The sequence below is a fragment of the Sphaeramia orbicularis genome, chromosome 13 (genome assembly GCF_902148855.1).
Source record: "Sphaeramia orbicularis chromosome 13, fSphaOr1.1, whole genome shotgun sequence".
NCBI classification, from domain to species: domain Eukaryota; kingdom Metazoa; phylum Chordata; class Actinopteri; order Kurtiformes; family Apogonidae; genus Sphaeramia; species Sphaeramia orbicularis.
Genome location: NC_043969.1, coordinates 20,038,218 through 20,058,620, shown reverse-complemented (window position 1 = coordinate 20,058,620; position 20,403 = coordinate 20,038,218). Strand labels below are relative to the sequence as shown.

Here is a 20,403-nt window from a genome sequence, read left to right as displayed (position 1 = left end):
AAGCATTAGTTTAGTGTTCACTAACACAAGTGATACAAGATTAACTATTGAGGGCAAAGTCATAGCCAGAGATGGAAAATATAGCGATACATGAACACAGTTTACAAGGCCATAATAGTAATGTTTTTTTTTTTTTTTTTAATATCTTTATACAGCTTTGTTTAAAGATATTTGCCCCAAAAGTTAACTTGCCATCACCTTATGGGTCTGCTACACAAACCCTGCAACTTAAACATGCATGATCACACACAGACAGCAGTACCCCAGGAAATGTAACAGAATTTGGGCTTTCTGTAAGTAAATAATTAGGAAATAATAAACATTTTGCCAACAAATTCAATATATCAATAAATCACCAGTTGTATGTTGTTTGTAACATTGCTGTTCTGTACAGTAAGATTATAACATGACCACTGAACTGATCATCACAGACCTAGACATAACATGTGTGCGTATGATATTAGTGTCATACCAAAAATGTGCCTTTTCAGGAAATCACAGTACATCTCCTAAACATTTTGAAAACATATATTATATTAAACAGTAAAAAGAATCATACATAATTAAGACCCTAGTCTCGTAAACCTTGATCCAGACCTGTTTATTTTCTTACAGTAACAGAACCAGGCCTGTACTCGCCACTAGATTTGGAGAAACTAACCATACTCCGATAGATGATACAGTTTGACTCATTACAGGTATCATAAAGACATCACTTTGTGACACAGCTGGCCTGTTGACACAGCATATTTAAAACATCACAGTACATTCAGAGATTAACAAAGCATTAAACATGCTGTAACATGTCAAATGAACAATATGTGACTTTAATCAACATTCAAGGTGCTCCAAATAAATGTTCAAATAAATACACTACCACTGAATTTTCCATTTCGCCACACAGTCACCATGCCACGTTTCCATTACAGCCACACATTCCAATACACCATTTCCAGTATGCTTGCATGCTCTCCACTATATAATTCTTAGTGATTCATGACTATGTGTTCATGTGCAAAACAATATCTACTTTGCTGAGGTAAAGGCATGACTTTGGACCTAGAGCTAGGATATAGATTTTACTTTTATATTTTTCTCTTTTAAAATACACACTAAAAACAGTTGTTGAGGTGTAATGGCTCGGCTTTTTTACATTTTTTTTTTAAATTATTTTTTTTTGAGACAGCTATAAAACAGGGTTGTTTTTAAACTAAATTTGTAATGACAACAAGAAGACTTATGTGACTTCTAAGACTGTATGGAGAAACATCTTATTTTTTTTATGAAATATGTTTCAAGTTCATAGTTTTCTGTTGATATTTTATACAAGGAAACTTAAAATACCTCTGACAGTTTATTAAAATATGGTAAAATATGTCCAGGTAATAATTTAAATCTATGGGAATTTTAGATATCACAGTAGCAGAGCACACAGGTAGATGTACAGAGCGATGATGTAAATGATACTTTATTGATTGATTTCTGGTCTTATGTTATTTTCCTGTTTGATTGTCCCTGATTAACATGAATTCAGGGCAGTATAGTGCTTTGCCTGAAGTGCAAAAATCAGAAATACTCCACATTTTGGTAGATAGCAATTACACTGGTCTAAAAGAAAAATCCTTTCAGAATAAAAATTGTGAAATTTTACTAAGTTGGAGTGACTAATAAAGAAAAATCATGTCCAAAATGCTGGTTGGCTGTAGTTTTCATCAGTACAGTCTTGGGTCAAAATGTGAAATTCTGAGAATTAATGATAGAATGGGTGTAATTCAAGTGGAATGTTTGTCTCAGTTCTACAAAATATTCACTTTTAACGTTCTTTATGGCAGAATATTTATAAATCTATTGTATAAATGTACATAAACGAACATTTATGTGTAATAACACTTCATCATATACAGTGAAAACATCAGCTAACCAGCACTTTTGTCATGTGTTTTCCAATTCATCTTATCAAAGTATGCAAGATTTAGTGCATTTAATCTGAGGCAGAAAATAAAGCAATGTAGATCAGTGTTATGTATTTATAGGTATTAACAAACAAAAACAAAAACTTTGTGCTGTTGCTGTTAATGAATATAAATGTAACTGTGTTATTTAAATTTGGATACTTTGGTTTTTTCATGTTGTTCTATCCAATGGTTTCTTTCTAAGTGTGTCCATGTCTAGTTTTCTGTTTTGGCAACCTTTATTGATGTCTAAACTAGTAAATATGAAGGTTGGCATCAGCAGGATTTATGGGATTAAGGTTGGAAACTTTAACTTTAAATCACTGTTGGTATGTTTTTATTTTTTAACATTGACTAAAAACTGAGCAAAAAGCCACAAACTTCCCATCCTGCACTCATTTTATTTGTATTGTATGGAAGGCTTATTGCTGTCATTGAAAATATCTCTGAAAATATGTGCGCAAATGACTTTCAATGTATTGCAGTCACACATACTGTAATTATTGTATTGTCACATACTGAGACACTTTGAACCCTGTCGATAACAGAGATCTATGTGAGCTACTTGGACCTCTGTATTCAGGCACAGTAACATGTCATTCATATACACAACGTTTGGGTTGATAGTGAAGCAGCCTACACAGGGCTGGACGGTATAACTGCCAATAAGACATACAGTCAGAGTGTATGGATTTGATTTGATTGTTCATACTGGTACATTGTTATAGGTACACAGCTGTGGAGGGATATAAAGTGCACCAGATCAATGCAACTCACTGCTTGTTAACAAGTGCAGGTATTAAATAATGTCACTCATAGACTACAGAAAATAAATTTAGAAAAATAATGCCTGCTAATTGGTTGGTGAATAAATGGGGAAATTTAACTAAGGATTAAGAGAGTTTGGGGAAACAGGTGTAAATATGTGCAGTTTTGTTAAACAGCTTTTCAAGGAAAATCCCTCTCATCACCTCAGCAGGTATGATGCTCTCTGAGTCAGACACAAGTCAACATCTTTGAGATATGAAGACACTGTTTGGCTGAGGGATTGAGTCATTCTTCCCTTTTGAGAATCCAGTGGAGGGTTTTAACACAGACCATAACAGTGCATAAATGTGCACATGCAGACAGTTGAGAGCATGATTTTAAGACGCTGTTGTAATTGCAATACGATAAAGTAGAACATTTCACCTGGAGTGAAATGAGGGAAATTTTGCCGCTGTTGCAAGAAAATGGACCAAACAGAACAATTTCCCATCCCGCGACAGATGCACTGAACATTTGTTCAGCAGCGATGAGTAAAAGCTCTACCTGTATCCTTCATAACTTTACCTTTACAAGCCCTGCAAAATACAGTCGTGGAAAAAATTATTAGACCACCCCTTATTTTCTTCAATTTCTTATTCATTTTAATGCCTGGTACAACTAAAGATATATTTGTTTGGACAAATATAAAGATAACAACAAAAATAGCTCATAAGAGTTTAATTTCAGAGCTGTTATCTAGCCATTTTCCATGTTTTCTTGATAATAACCCAAATCACTTAAATTCTTCCATGAATAGCTATGGCATTGTACTGCCAAAAACAGTGCTTTTAGGGATTCCATGTTTTCTTTTCTGTCTGTTTAGTCACATGATACACACAGGAGTTCATACTTCATTGCATAACCATTGTTTTTGATGACTTTTGATGGTCTAATAATTTTTTCTGCAACTGTATATTATTATCATTTAGCAAAAATTTCAACTAAAGGAAAAGTCACAAGTTATTCTCCAAAAAATTGGACAGTAATTTAATTGGGATTATGAGGACATTATACAGTACCAGGATTAGAAACTGCAATGCTGTTATACCGTCCACCTCTATCCTGCCATATAGTATTTCAGAAAATATTTACTTGTAGCGATGAATAAAGTTAAAAGTGTCGAGCGGTGAAGTTGCACAAGTGTTCCCTGGACTATTTTTGACAAGAAAAAGACATTTCATACTAAAATATACACATTCAGTACCCACACACACGGAAACACACGTGTGCACCAAAACACACATGCAGAGTGGATGAATGGAATCAGTAAATGTTAATTCAAGCAATTGTTACAACAGATCTTCACTTAGGGGGACATGTCTGAAAGAAAAAAGGAAGAGAGAAAGGTCTTAAAATCACATCTTTGACAGAAACCAGGGTCTGATTTTATTTATAGTAGCATCATTTTAATGACAAGTTAGTTTGTTTACCTCTTTACCATAATAGATTTTTATTGTTCAAGTCAACTTAAGTACCAGAGCAGACACAATGTTAGTAATATTTACCAGAGGATGTGTTGGGAGTGGGACCTGCACAGGCTGCTGCTCAAACTAGTGACCCAGTTATGGCTGCCTAGAAATAACGAAAAGAAAAGGATGCATTAACATGATGTTCTCTGGTTAGGAAGCAGGGAGAAGGGTTGACATGTTTGAACTAGTTACAGAAGAGAATGGACAATATTAGGTATAGTTCTGAGATGTAGGAATATTTAGGAACCATCAAACCGTCTGGTAGACAAACTGTACTGCAAACCTGCACTGTTGCACAATTTACAGTAGATTTTAAGCTTTTTGGATATAAACAGAGGCTGTGTTCATAAAAACATAGAAGATCTTAGGAGTGAATGCAGGCTAAGATATTTATTTGCTCAATTTTTTTCTAATTTCTATTTTTATGTGGTATTGTGACAGCCTCGTGCCTCAAATCCACGTCCTGCTTTGCTTGTTGCTGAGATCTGGAGGTGTGGTCTTATCAGAGAGATTGGTTACAAAGCAGGCTGCACTATATATAGTATAGAGGGGCTAGTGCAGGGAATTGGTTTGGATAACTTGGTTTATTTGGCTTTGGGCTTTGCACTTTCATAGACGTTCGTATATCCACACAATACAATAAATACTGATGAACTGAGGAGCAAGAAATGACAAAAACTAGAGCTGAAAAAAAAATAAAAAATAAAAATTGTTGACTGAAATAACTAAAAACTATAATTAAAAGGAAAAACGGGCAGGTAAAAAAGCTATCACTAAGAAGTGGCTAAAAAAGGATGCACCAAAAGTAGAGGACTGGATAGAGGTTATAGGTGACATCTATAGGATGGAGAAGTGGACTTTCTCTGTCAGACTTGATTCAGACAAATTTACCAATTATTGGAAAAACTGGGTTGATTTAGTAACACTATTAAAAGCTGATTTTACTTGATAAGAGTAACGTGCATATAGACCCATGTGACCCATAGACCCATGTAAACCCTTGGTTCATTCTACACTCTTTAAATGTTCGGTGTTAATCTTATACAGCGGGAAGGGGTTTCTGGAAGGAAACAATGGAACGGGAAAAACACTTATTTCCCATTAACTCTATTTTAGGTTACTGTGTATATTTTTATTATTTCTGTCATTGCTCGCCTGTATGAGTGTGTTTTTGGTTTTTGTTTGTTTTCTTTACATATATTGAAGTTATATATATATGATGTAAAATGCTAAGATAATGCTGCCTGAAAACAAATAATAAAAAGATAATTACAAAAAAAAAAGATAATTAACTGAAACTGTATTGTGTGCTTACAAAACTAACTAAAACATGTAAAAATAATAGATAAAATTTCCTTCATTTTTGTCTTTGTCAATGTCGGCGACTAAAGTTGGGAGAAAGTAGCAGAGTACTCAATGGGATTTATTTGAATACGACAGCGAGGAAGATAAAAGATATGAGAAAACTAAAAGTAATACTAAAACTAAACTAAAACTAAGCATTTAGAAAACAACTAAAACTAATAAAAACTAGCAAACCTGCTCTAAAACTAATTAAACAAATTAAAACAAACTGAATTAGAGAAAAAAAGTCAAAAGTAAATAAAACTAAAGTATAATAAAAAATCCCAAACTATTATAACCTTGCTGATTAGCTGACTTGCTAATTTAGTTTCGTAAATAAATTTGGTTATACGTTAAAGAGTCTGGTGCATCTCCTCCTTTTTTTGTCTTTCCTTTGAATAAATCAGTCCTTCTCATCCTTCTCACCATCATGACACTTTGAAAAAGCATAGCATTTCACTGTATATATTTTTACTATTTCTGTCATTGCTCCCCTGTATGAGTATGTTTTTGTCTTTTGTTTGTTTTTCTTTACATATATAGAAGTTATATACATGATGTCAAATGCTGATAAGATAATGCTGCTTGAAAAAAATAATTTAAAAAATATTTGCCAAAAAAAAAAAAAAAGATAACTAACTGAAACTGTATTGTGTGCTTCCAAAACTAACTAAAACATATAAAAATTATGGATAAAATTCCCTTCGTTTTTTGTTTTTGTCAATGTCGGAGACTAAAGTTGGGAGAAAGCAGAAGAATCCTCGATGGGATTTATTTGAATACGACAGCGAGGAAGATAAAAGATCCAAAAAAACTAAAACTAATACTAAAACTAAACTAATACTAAGCATTTAGAGAACAAACTAAAACTAATAAAAAACTAGCAAACCTACTCTAAAAACTAATTAAAACAAACTGAATTAGAGAAAAAAAGTCAAAACTAAATAAAACTAAACTATAATAAAAAAAATCCTAAACTATTATAACCTTGCTGATTGGCTCACTTGCTAATTTAGTTTCGTAAATAAATTTGGTTACATGTTAAAGAGTCTGGTGCATCTCCTCCTTTTTTTTGTCTTTCCTTTGTCTAAATCAGTTCTTCTCATCCTTCTCACCATCATGACACATTGAAAAAGCATAGCATTTCACTGTATATCACTAAAACTTTAGGCTGTTACCCTTACACCCATACCACAATTGTATATCAAAAATAGTTTATTTAGGAACTAAAACACATGAAACATTGAATAATAATAAGCTAATAAATTAAACATGCCAGATATGACCACTGACTGAATTGAGTCAAACTGTAGGAAGTATAAAAGTACTTTAGACATAATATTAACACAGTATTCAGTACCATAACAGAATGTTGGCAACAACCATCTGCCACTAAACATCAGTGTCAGCAGCTATGAGTTTCTCGACTACGGATGTCGCAGTGACATTTCTTACTTGGTTCCCTCCTCTGCAACACCTTCAGCTTCCAACTTTCCCTCCTCCTCCATCTTCTCCTCTGATATCAGTTCCTGTTTCCGGTGTCGACGGAGACATTTCACCACTACCATAGACAGTATCAGTAGGGCTAACGCTCCGCCCACTGACGCCCCAATGGCTACTGCAATGGTAGAGTGTCTCGAAGGAGGGGGAACTACCGCGAAGAGAGGAGAGGAGGGGGTTAAGTATTTTGTAGACAAAGGATGGAGACAAGTGCAATGCTGGCTAAAAGCTCTGCCCAGCTGATTAAACAGAGTGGAAAGAAAGAAAAGTGCTGCTGAGTTAGCCTTTGTCGTGTTTGTGTATGTGCATGCACGTGGGTTTGAGAGAGATGCTGAGGGAGTTAAGTTCAACCTCTTGCTGGTCATTAATAAGTAAAAAGCTGACTCATCACCAGCAGGTCTTCATGCTCCAAGAAACGCACACACATCCACACACAGTTTGCTTTGTATGACTCAAATGTATAGTGTTTGTCCTTACATTTCAAGGCCAAATACATTGCAAAACACGAGCAAATGACGACAAATACCGCTTTTTTCACACCAATAATCAGGCTGTTACATAATTATTCAAACTGTGAAAATGACCTGTTCTATGCCCTCGCATCAATAACATTTGAAATCGGTACAGTGACAATTACAGAAATACATTTTGATGAGAAGAAGACAGTGTTAGTGTCTTACGTTCAGTGAGGACATTGAGTCTTATGACACCATGTCCCTGGAAGCGATCGGGGGGATTTCGGACATAGCAATTGTAAATTCCCTCATCCTCCAGCTGAACATCTGATAGGGTGACCGACAAATCATTCTTGTCCAGGTTCCCAGTAAATGTAACCCTGTCTCCAAATCGGTCTGAACGCAGAGGCACCATTCCTTTTTTTCTATAGTACGTCATAAACTGGGAAAAAAAGAGACAATTCATACGTGTTAAGAGTTTTAAAATACAACCATCCAAAGTAACAGATACTAGGCAAGGCAAAGCAAATGTATTTGTATACACTGTAACAAATGACTGTAGAATTAACACCAAAAAGTTGTAAAATTGCAACGTAAAAAAACTGTAAGTGACAATACAATGTAAAGTTGTTTATTTGAAAAGATTTTTGTGTTAACGATTAAATCAAATATAGCTGTAGTTTTTACAGGAAGAGTATGTGAACAAAACCAGATTTGTATGTAGAAACTATGTATTTTTATTGTTTTTTAGAAAATAAAATTGTAAATTGAAAAACAATGTGGTGCCATTTATATTGCAAGACCATAATGTTGAAATAACTGCATATTTGCTTTATATATATATATATATGTTATAAAAAAGTAAACATTTGACAATGGAACATTTTAAATTTGTCAATTAATGGGTTGGTAGAGTTCGTAGAGCGGCTCGTCCAATAACCAAAGGGTTGGTGGTTCAAATCCTGGCTCTGACTGTCCATATATCCAAGTATCCATGGAAGACACTGAACCTTAAACTGGTCCCAGTTGGACCTGGTGGATTTGGACCCCATGAAGGTGGAGAAAATGTGCTAAATAAGTACAGTCCATTCACTATTTAAATCTACATGTTTAAAAGGTTAAATCTGCATGTTACTCCGTAAATATGTTTAAAGTTGGATGTGTTTTTTACAGTATTGTTTTGGAAACCGCAGCTGCCAGTTTTTTTCTGTAAAAACAGGATTTTTTTTACAGTGTAGCGCCATTCATACACAGGGCAATTCACAGTGCTTTACAAAAATGGAAAAGAGACAGGTTAAAAAACACAATTACAATTAAAACATAAATAATAATCAATTAAAATAAAATAAAAGAGAAAAGTGCAGATAGAACCCTTTCAGTTGTTCTATGCACACACTACGTGTAGATACTAGTAACATTACCATTTCTTCTGTGTCATTCAATGTTTCTTGGTAGGTCCAGTTCATGGCGAACCTGGTGGCATCCATTTTATAGCAGGAAGTGAAAGTGCATTGGATTTTGACATTGGTTCCATTCAGTGCATTGATGTTAGCAGGCACTAATACATCCATGCATGAACAGCCTGTAAATAGGAAAGAGAAACAAAGAAATTAGGGAAGTACTTCTAATGCTATCTAGAATAAGAAATATTTGAGATTTAAGAAATGAAATTGAAACAATGTGAGACAATGCCTGTATTTTTGAATATCGCTTATAATATCTGCAGTTAATCCAAGGTCAAAAAAAGAAAGAAAACAACACCCTTTTTTCCATGTAAAATGTTTTCTGTGTACCTGATCAAAAAATCCACAGTATTAAGCATAGATTATTAAGTATTTTGTTTCTTTTCAATTGCAAATTTAAAGATTTTCTGACTCAAACTGTTTTACTGTTTCTTCTTGTGCATTGATTAGTTTACTAGTTTTCATTCATTTTTATTTATCATTGAGTGAAAGTAGACTGAAGTATTGCTTATTAATTATATGAGGGTGCTTCTATGAAACTGGTCCCTAAGACCAGGACATGGGGGCTGAAAATTCAAACCAGATGTAAACTAATGTTATGAAGCAAGTTCAGAAGCACGTTGGGTCTATTTGAAAAATAAATATTTTCTGAGATAAAAGGGAAACTATTTTTCAGATAAAACACATTTTTATTGTATTTTTATACAAAAATCTACAAGTAACACAGTAAAAAGGACACAAAAATTATGCGCTACTATCTTTTTAAACATCTTTTTATTCTCTCACAGGTACATTTTGAGAATCAAACTAATTATGCAAGGCAGAGTGTTTCACAAAAATGACCGCTGTTGTAAAATCACTAACAATTTATGTGTGTTTAAATGGGCAGGTTCTGCATTTAACGCCAGTGGACACGATGGGTTACATACAAAACCTGGAATGAGACTGCCAATTCATGAAAAACCCACGTCTGGATTAGAAAAACCACTAGGATCATCAAATTTAACAGTGTCTTTATTTATATTGGTATATAAGACCATTTCAAGCCATGTTTTCAAGATCAAATGCACTGACACCTAGGTAGCTTTTCATGTCGCAGTTTTGGTCCTATTTTTGGTTCCAATATTTTATCAAAAAATCATAAATTTTGGGATGGCTCAGAGCAAGAGTAGAAATTTTTTTGCATTTATCTGAGGTCATCATTAGGTACATCCTGGGGGGAAATATGTCTAAATTTCTATTTGATTTTTGGGTCTATAAAGCTGGCAAAGTGCCAGGTACCAAAATGTACCCAGTTTCATAGAAGCACCCAAATATGACCAAAAAATGCAGTTCATGAGCACTTTTACCTTTCCAATATCAGGCAAGGATGTGTTTAAGCAACTAAGTCCTATAAAGTACACTGTTGCTCATAAAGTTGGAATACAATAGTTTTACCTCTTCACATGAAATGATTGTGACAATGTCATTTATTACACTGGTCAACAACAAATTTATTGTTTAAGTTTTTTGAGCTGATTTAGGATAATTTTGGTGTGCTGAATCCAAAAATCACATTCATTTTGCTCAATCAGGTCAACTTTCTGAACTATGCTACATATTGGCTTTTTAACATTTTTGCTTACATTTATGGGCATTTTCACATCATATGATACAAAATTCTTTCATATTTCTTGCAATAAACGAGTTCTGAAGATTTTACTTTTGCCAATTTATGATTAATGTTTTTTTAATATTACAGGTGAATGAAATGGCTTCGACTAGAAGATCTTGCAAAAATAAGCCTGACGTATTCTGCTACATCTGCGGTGAATACACCATTGTACCTAACAGGAATCAAGTGATCAAATTATTTTTTTTTTTGTCTTAAAACCTATTTTGGGTGAGAACTATATAAAAAATCAACTGATAAAGTCACAAAAATGTAATAAATTTTGTGAGAAGATCAAATTTTTCAAAATCAAATTAGCAAAAAAACCTGACCTGATTGAGAAAAACTGATGTCATTTTTGGATTTAGCGGTGCAAAATGGTCCTGATTCAGTTGAAAAAACCTAGACAACTTGCAAAAAACATTTTTTTGTAACCCAGTGTTATTGATAAATGAAGTGTAACTGGGACTCAGTTCACCAGGTCAAAGGTGATTACTGATGTGTATAAATAGGAATAAAAAGAGGAATCTGTCTGGAAAGGAAAAATATTCCAACTGTTTGGGTAACAGTGTATTTAAAGATCAAGCAATACAGATGTTGTGCAGTCTCACCTCGCAGTGACTTGTGCATAGTCATACCAATCACTTTGTGAATATCTGAGATATTTAAAAATAGCATGGTACTTTTTTTGCAGGTGACAGTGAAAGTATTTCTATTGTCAAAAAGATTAGTTACAACTGGATAGTTTTTCTGGGCATCTGCAGTTTAAGTGTTTTAGATATAGTGCATGGCTATCAGGGGCTGTTATTCATGTATTCATTCATGTTTTGGATCTCATGATTGTGCAAGTTTATACCCACATAATCTTATATGTAAAGTTGAAGTTCAGCTGAGAAAATATGGTTCCATGAAACAATATGTAATGTGTCTCAACCTCATCTTTAAATACCCTGAAATGACATTCAAAAGGATGTCACTACATACTGTATAATCTAACTTGAAAAGAAATAAAGCAGTATTTTGTTTTCCTAAGTTTTCTCATCCCCTCTAACATTATATCACAGCATGGGCTTACTCCCCCCAGACAGAATCTGTGCCTCTCTCTCAGTGTGTGTGTGTGTGTGTGTGTGTGTGTGTGTGTGTGTGTGTGTGTGATGGGACTCTGCACCATTCTCTCCTCTGCAGTCGGGTGTTTCTGGCTCCCTTCCCACTGCTGCTGCACCACTCCACAGGCCTGCCTCTCTGCACCACACACACTCACTCACACACTCCCATGCACTTTCCACATCTCCACCCACTGTCCATATGTATAATTTACACACACAGACACACACACATACACAATTTTCCATGCACACAGCGTTGAGATGCTGCGCAGCACCTGCTTCGTATTTTCTTCATCACACACACATCCACACACACCCTCTGACAAGGTGTGCTCTGTCAGCAGTGAGCTAACCATGCTAGCTGTGCTACGTCAATGTCATCCCTGCATGCTGACCTATCTGTAAACTCAACCACCACCGACACATTCTAGCAGATTCGGCTGTCACTGACATGCGGACACGTAGTCTATACACATATGTGCCGCTGCTGCTCGTACGCAGTTTGAGAAACAGTCTGATGCAGGCCCCTGCTGACTCAGCAGTCCTGTGGATAGTGAGAAAGAGAAGCAGATGCAGAGACACAGACTTGCTAACAGATGAAATACTGCAGTGAAGCAGCCTCATGCAACTCCTCCCTCTGCCTGCCCCTCCCTGTTTCCTCTCCCATGTTTGTCCACCTCTCTTGCCTCCTCACACACACCTCTTTTCTAGCCTTTGTTATTTGCAATCCATGCATACCTTTAAAATGACAGTTATTCTGCCCCCCCCCTTCCAATTTCTCTATCTATTACTTTACACATCTCCCTCTCACACCCCTCTATTTGCGTCCATTACTCTCACAAGGTCAATGCAGAAAAAAGGTAAAACGTAGGTAGGTCTGTTACATCACCACTCCTTTGCCCTCCCCATCTCTCTTATCCAACTCTGTGTCCACTTTTTCATTGGTTTCATGTGTGACGATACTCCTATTCATAGCATCCACACTGGTGAAACTGTTAGCAATTATTTACAAGAATGAAACTTGTTTAAATAGGTTTTTCTCCTCATTAAATACATAAAATGACAAAAAAAAAACATATTAACTGTATGTGCTGCTCAGACAATTGAAGATACATCTGTGATTACATATGGAGTATTAACAAAAGCTTTATTATAGCCAGAAGCTGTGTCCAGTTCATCTGGATTATTCTTACAGTAGAAGATAATCTCTGGATTACCCAGAAAGTTTTAGAAAATATAACAGTTTTGCTACATTTTTTTATACAGTAGCCTGGTTAAATTCCGCTGCTGCTACTTTGAATCCAATTAGGTATCCGTGACATGACATGGACAAAACTATTCTAACTGCAGACAAACTTAAAAAAAAAGCTGTGCACATCATTCTTTGAGGGGTTTTATAAAAGTGATGTAAAGCTGCTTTGAGTTTGAATAAAAATGACAGCTGAACATTCCTAATGTGTTTGAAAAACCTAGAGTCATTCAACTCATATTTAATTTGCTTAAACTGTGTGATATAGTTCTGGTGGTCATGAACTTGCATTTATATGTGTGTATGTAGGCACAGAGAGCTCAACAATACTAGATGTTCCACATTGAATATGTCTATATTAGAGCTGTCCAAATTAACGCGTTAACACAGATTAATCTGTCTTCATGATTAATCTGATTAAAAATTTTAATGCAATTAACCCATTCACAGCGCAGAATGACTCTGAACATCTCTGCCAGTGCATTTCAGGTAATTTGTCCAAGTAGAGTTATCATCGCACATGTGCAAATGGGCAGTTGATCTGATAGTGACAGGCAGAACTGACCCGTAAAGATGGAAGACACTAAACAGCACATTGGCCCTCTGGATGGAAATATGAGTACAAAAAAAAAGATGGAAAAATCGACCAACATAAAGTATTATACACACTGTGTAAGAAGGGATTTCCTTTTCACCAAAGCACTTCCATCTTAAAACACCACATTAACGTGAAGCGAGGACAAACCAGTGGATGGCCTGTTACACATACGACATCCTTTTGGGGTTAAACCAATATTTATAATTTATCTTTTGGGAACTTTCATTTTAATGATAATACATTACATGTAGTGGTGCATGCTGCAATTTCTGTTAAAATTGCAACTCTTAGGGCAATTCTACCAGTGAGAAGTTGGTGGTTTGCAATTTTGAACTGCACTTAAGACTTTATTATATATTTAAATTTAATTTTATAATGGAAGGAACTAAGTATTTGTGGTTACTCACTTTACTTGAGGTATATTGCCATCTTTATGAGCTGTTTTAGTGTCAAATAACACAGTCATGTGTAAACATCCCCTAAAAGCTTCGTGAATCACTTGGTTCCCAGCAGAACGGTCTCATCAGTCAGCTTTAGTCTAATAGTAATGTGATCTGGTTCTGCTCTGTACCGGTGGGCTCCACTCTAACGCCCCCTGCTTTATAAAAAGTCATACTGCATACTGCACAATGCAGTACTTATCTAGCAATACAACTCACAACATAAATATGAAATATGTTACAGATTCCTAAAGGAGCTGCAGAGAGATTTTAGAACAGATGCTTTATTCTAATAATGTCATGAATAAATGGGCTCTATGCACAGCCCCACTTCTTCCTGACCTTAAGGCAGCTCCTTTATTTCCTGTCTTTCATTATTGGACACACCGATTAATCCAGGTGTGTCTGACCACAGTAGTCGCAACAAGAAGTAGCAGACACACCTGGATTAATCAGTGTGTCCTGCAGTAAATGACAGGAAATAAAAGAGTTGCCTTAATTTCAGAAGTAGTGGGGCTGTGGATAGAGCCCATTGGAACTGGGACAAAAATGGAAATAAAACACTACCATTACAATATTTATTAAAGTAATCTCAACATAGCTCACTGTACAGTAAATATGACATCACACAGAGGTGGTAGAGCATCCATATAACTCAGTGTTTTTCAACCTTGGGGTCGGGACCCCACATGGGGTCACCTGGAATTCAAATGAGGTCACCTGAAATTTCTACTAATTGATGAAAAGAAAAAAAAATACTAATAAAAAAAAATATGGTGAGTTGACAGAGACAATCCCAATCCATAAAAGACTTGACAAACTGTGAAGCTGAAACTGAAACACTGTGGTTCTGTTTATCTTTCAAATGTTCATTGTGGTCAGTTTCAGATGCTGCAGCTCTTTCATAATTCATAGTTTGAGTTCTTGTTTGTTCACTATTAATTGTCAGCCTTGTAAATCCAAGCTGGACTGACTGTACATATCCTGACCAAGGAAAATCAAATTCTCCCTTTGTGCAGTAATTTACACCTGGCCTTTCTGTCCATAATAATATACATTATATAGACTAAATGTCATCTAAAATTAACGTTTATTTGCAACATAGTATAGCAAACTATTACATGATCAAAAACAAATTAATTTTAGCAAAAAAAAAAAAAAAAAATTAAGTCTCCATTTTGAATGTCTGGGGTCACCAGAAATTTGTGATGTTAAAATGGGGTCACGAGCCAAAAAAAGGTTGGGGACCACTGATATAACTATAACAGATACTCTTATTTTCTGAGATATTATTTGTAATGACCTCTAAATACCAGTCCACAGACATACAGTGTACTGTACTGACTGCACTGAGACAGAGCTGAACAGTGTTTTTTGTTTTCTTGTCCACTTACTTTCGGCTTTTTCTCTGTTATGCATTATTGACAGTCAACTCTGTTTATAGTTGAGCAAAGCCTGTCTGCCTGTGTGGTTACAGATATAGTTTAAGCTTCAGAAAGCACTTAATGGGTTAGAGTGGAACCTGCAGCAGAGGCAATTTACCTATAGATTCATATGTATAAATATCATGAACACTCAGAGGCATGCAAGGACACAGATGAACGACGATTATCTCTACAATGACCTCTAGTTTTCAGTGTGGTACTTTTACATAAGTTATTATTCTTATAGTCAGGTGCTATAATGGGTGACTGGAAATAAGCAAATTGAAAACTACATCGTTTGTTGCTTTTCTGTGTGTAAAATGTACACACAACTGAATATGTGAATTGTTATCAAAGCTAAGCACTGTATTTCTAATCAGCAATGTTTCCACACATCACAGCTGACTAAGGAATGAATAAAAAGTTAATCTGAATGATTTTTGTTGGGATTCAAAGCAGCACTTAGTTATAAAAGTCCCAAAATGTGAATTATTAAAAATAATGTTCAGAACTCAAACAAAGAAGAGTACATATTCGTCACTATGATATTGGGCCAGAGTGGGTGCCAAGCATAATTGGAGACTTTGTAAAAACTGAACATCTGACATACTAAATCTTCTGCACTAACATACGATAAATAATACAGATATTGATTAGTTTTATTGTTATGAAAAGGCACTGCCAGGATTCAAACCCAGGACCTCCTGCTTACTAGACAGGTGCTTTAACCAACTAAGCCACAGCACATGCTACACAAAAAGTAAAATATGAAAGCTATATACCAGAGGTGTCAAACATGCAGCCCGGGGGCCAAATCTGGCCCGCCATAGGGTCCAGTCCGACCTGTGGGATGAATTTGTGAAATGCAAAAATTACCCATAAGATTTTAACAATCATTTTATTTCAGGTTCCACATTTAGACCAATTCAATCTCAACTGGGTCAGAACCAGTAAAATACTATCATAATAACCTATAAATAATGGCAACTCCAAATTTTCTTTTTGAAAATTTAAATATTTTCACGTTATTTTACTGTATTTACACTATAACTATCATTTCTCAAAAAACCACGAATAACCTGAAGAAATACAAACAACCAGAAATGTGTTAAGAAGTGCAATTTTAAAATTTTATGTCTGTTACTAAATGTTTTTTGTATTTGTAGATCAGCTATAATCTGTAAGTTTTAATGTACATGTGGAAATGATAAACTGAAGCATAATATTGTAAAAATTGTACCTATTTTTCTTGAGAAATTTTAGTTTGTTTATGTTATTCGCATTGTTTCAAAGGATAGGTTGTCGATGTAAACATTTTCATGATGTAATGTTTGACTTTTTTCACTCTAAAACATAAAAGAAAGTTTGGAGTTGACATTATTTATGTATCACTATGTTATTATTTCACTTGTCCGTCCCACTTAGGGTCAAACTTGCCTGAATGTGGCCCCTGAGCTAAATGAGTTTGACACCCCTGCTATATACAGTATAAATACATATATTCTATTATATTAAATTATTCTGTAGAACTCATTTGCCTGCTGGTGAATGACAGTGTTGATAGAGCTGGTGTAATGTCACAACACTATGTATTTATGTCAGCCAAGGTTTGCACTTTGCCATTTAACAGTGCAGGTGCATGTACAGTACAGACCTTGCTTTTCTGGCTCGCTGCTGCCATCTTGTGTCACTGAGTGGTAAGTGTAACTGTGGATGTGTCCAAAAACTGATGTGAGCAAATAATACTGGCGGGAATTTGCACCTAGAATTACAGTAATGTCTATTAGCTTCATGTTCTTTAATAATAATATTCCATAATTTGACAAATAGATATGAAACATGATTAAAGTGAATTGTTGTACTCTTCTGGTTTCCTTAGTTACATCCTGATGATCAGCAAAAGAGAAGAGCAGCAGCAGCCAGGAAGCATCTCCATGCAACAAGCTCCACAGCAACAGTAAACTTTTGTTTTGCTATATTCAGTTAGGAAAGGTTTTCTGCAAAGGATGCTGACTACATACAATTTACACTAGTGTTGGAGTTCATATACCGATTTATAAGGCGGTTAACTGCAAAAAAATTATGCAACAGTAAAGAAATAAAACACTTTTAAGCTACAACTTAACACCATTTTCCTCTATTTCTCTCTCCAAACCCAAAATTGTAACAATATAATTAGACAAAAGTGAAATCTGTGATAACGCTTTAAAAATCTGTCTTCATTTTGTAAGAAAAAAAAAACCCATCGTATATCATTTTAAAAGAAAAACACTGGTGTCACTTGTTGTCAATAACAGAAATGACTTTCCTGTGTCTAATGTAGTTGTAGGAATGGATTAAATGGTATAAAGCTGCAGGATTAAGTTGGTAGGAACATTTAAGCCTATTTGGTCACTCTCATTTGTGTAGTGATGCTATGGATCTGATCAGATATGGGTCAAAGGGTGGAGACATGCTTGGAGGTGGAAGCTTGTTTGTGTTGTGTTTATATTTATGGCTTATTAAGAGACTGATGAGGGGTCTGGACTGGATGTGTGGTTTATATTTGTGTGTTACTGAATACATGGCCTATAAATATGAATTAGGCAGCACATTGTTAGCACCTTATTATAGGCCTATTGCTATCATCAGTCAACGAGGCCCACAACGACTGAGTCACACACAGACCTACTGTACACAGCCAATATTTATTTATATACAGTGCATCATAATTCTGGGTTTATTTATCTGTCAACCGAAGCTAAATAGAGACGTAGAGGAAAAAAAAAAAAAAAAAAAAAACAACTGGTCGGAAGTCAATTCATCTAAAGGAAGCTGTGGTCGAAGGAAGCCGCAGTAATGTTGTTTTATTACAGGCTTTAGATCAGTGAGAAAATGCAGTTGAACCCATTATTATTGTTATTGTTATTATTATTATTATCTCCAGTTCCACCCATTATGTTCCTCTCCATTAGGCTGTACGGACGCGCGCGGTTAGATTTGCCAGAGATTGCGTAAAAGGCAGGGTTTTTGCGGATCCTACCATCCTAATGAACTGTTGATCGGGTGTATCAATGTATCAGAGCATCATCAATCGGTTTTTTTTTTTTTTTTTTTGGTTTTGTGTTTTCTTACCGGAGAGCGACAGCAGCAGCAGCAGCAGCAGTGCGCTCACCAGCTGAACACCAGACCTCCGCTCCAGCGCAGACAGGGAAGACATGGCGCTCTCCGTCTTATTGTATAAAAAAAAAGAAAAAAAAAATTACAAAAACAAAAAAAAAAAATATATATATATCACGTTTTATCTTTACAAAAAATGTCAGTGGATAGAAAAAGAGCCTCAAAAGTGCTCTTGGTATATACGTTAAAATGGTAAAAACAGTATTATTTTAGAGGCAGGACATGGCTGGCAGTGTCTGTAGCCTTGTGATGGTTGGTCTCATGGTTGTAGGTTTGTTGGCAAGTGGGGGCGAGAGGAGAGACAGGAAACGCACAAAAATAAAATGGAAGGCACTATAGTAATGCTGTTACTGTACATATACATTATGAATGAACAATCCTAGCCAAGGAAAGAAAATAATAATAATAATAATAATAATAATAATAATAATAATAATAGGCAAGGCAGGTTTATTTATGTAGCACATTTCTGTACAAGACAATTCAAAGTGCTTTACATAAAGCATTAAAAGCATTACAGCAGAAGCAATAAAAAGTATAGGCATGAGAAAAACAAAGAAACAAAGAAACAAAAAAATCCGATATATAGATAAAACAGATAAAAAAGACAAGCAGATAAAACAGATAAAAACTTTTAGCTTAAAAGGAACAGTGCAGATCTGAACTGATGAATACTACTACTACTACTACTACTACTACTACTAGTAGTAATAATAATAATAATAATAATAATAATAATAATAATAATAATAATAATAATAATGGGAAAAGGGTATTTTGTCTCTGAAGTACCATTCATCCAGTTTGTGGTTAGCACTACAAATATAAAACACAACTTGCTCTTAGAACTACAAACTCATAATAACTTCTCTCAATAGGGCATTTATATTCAGTTAATGATCTGTACTGTAGATGATAAAATATGTGTGATATCATGTTTATCGCAGATACTACTGTACATCAGCAAACGATTCTTACATTTGAGAAATCTGGAAGTCACTTAAAATATACATATAAAAGTCTGTCTAGTACCACCATAAGCAACAAATTAGAAATAAAATTTGCATTTATCCCACTGTTACAGTTATAACACATGTTTCAGGCCATTGTTTTTTCATTTCTGTATTCAACTCCTAAATTCCAAGGCTATAAGCAATAATAGTCAGATGTAAACAATTGTTCCCATAAGTGGTGTTGTATATATGTATATGTATATGTTTCTAAGGTGTAAGGTGTTTATGGTTTTAGTAACGAGGTTTATTCTATTTTTTAAGTATGTTTTCAGTGTGTGAATGTAGTGAAATTTGTATTTTCTGTAACTTCTGCTGCTGTCTTAGTCAAGACACTGTTGCAAAAAAGAGATTTTTAATTTCAAATCACTTTTTTCCTGGTTAAAAATAAACGTTATATATTTTATTTTACTACTTTTTGTTATATGTATGTGTATGTATGCATGTATGTATATATGTATGTAGGTATGTGTATGTCTCTATATATATTGAGTTGTTTATTTATTCAAATATTTTCTTTATTTCTTTATTTAGGTACTTTTTTATTTTATTTTATTTGATTTTACTTTTTTTTATTTTGTTTTGTTTTGTTTTTGTTTTTTTAAATTTCGTTTTGTTTTATCTCTCCCCAAGAGTTGGGAATGGGTGGGGGGATGGGCATGTTGGGATGTGTATTTTTTATTTTATTTTTTAAATTTATGTTTATTATGAAAAAAAAAGAAATGAAAAGATATGAAAAAGTAAAGGTTAATAAACTAAATAATAAATAAATAGGT

The 20,403-nt window shown here is 34.7% G+C and overlaps 1 protein-coding gene across 1 annotated transcript; it reads right to left on the bottom strand.

The window, feature by feature from the left end:
* Positions 1–3,940: 3,940 nt before the first annotated feature.
* Positions 3,941–18,879, bottom strand: scn2b (sodium channel, voltage-gated, type II, beta). Its single transcript, XM_030151603.1, has 6 exons — positions 18,573–18,879; positions 8,949–9,109; positions 7,753–7,969; positions 7,028–7,223; positions 4,265–4,331; positions 3,941–4,079 (listed from the first exon to the last, which is right to left on the bottom strand). Exons 1-5 carry the CDS (start codon positions 18,655–18,657, stop codon positions 4,322–4,324), a joined length of 669 nt encoding a protein of 222 aa, XP_030007463.1. The 5' UTR covers positions 18,658–18,879; the 3' UTR covers positions 3,941–4,079; positions 4,265–4,321.
* Positions 18,880–20,403: the final 1,524 nt, after the last annotated feature.

Coding starts and splice junctions, on each gene's coding strand:
- scn2b (XM_030151603.1), bottom strand. CDS start 18,657: ATGTCTTCCCTGTCTGCGCTGGAGCGGAGGTCTGGTGTTCAGCTGGTG. Junction 9,110..18,572: donor GCTGCTGCTGTCGCTCTCCG/GTAAGAAAACAC, acceptor TCCTATTTACAG/GCTGTTCATGCATGGATGTA. Junction 7,224..7,752: donor ACTCAATGTCCTCACTGAAC/GTAAGACACTAA, acceptor TCTTCGCGGTAG/TTCCCCCTCCTTCGAGACAC.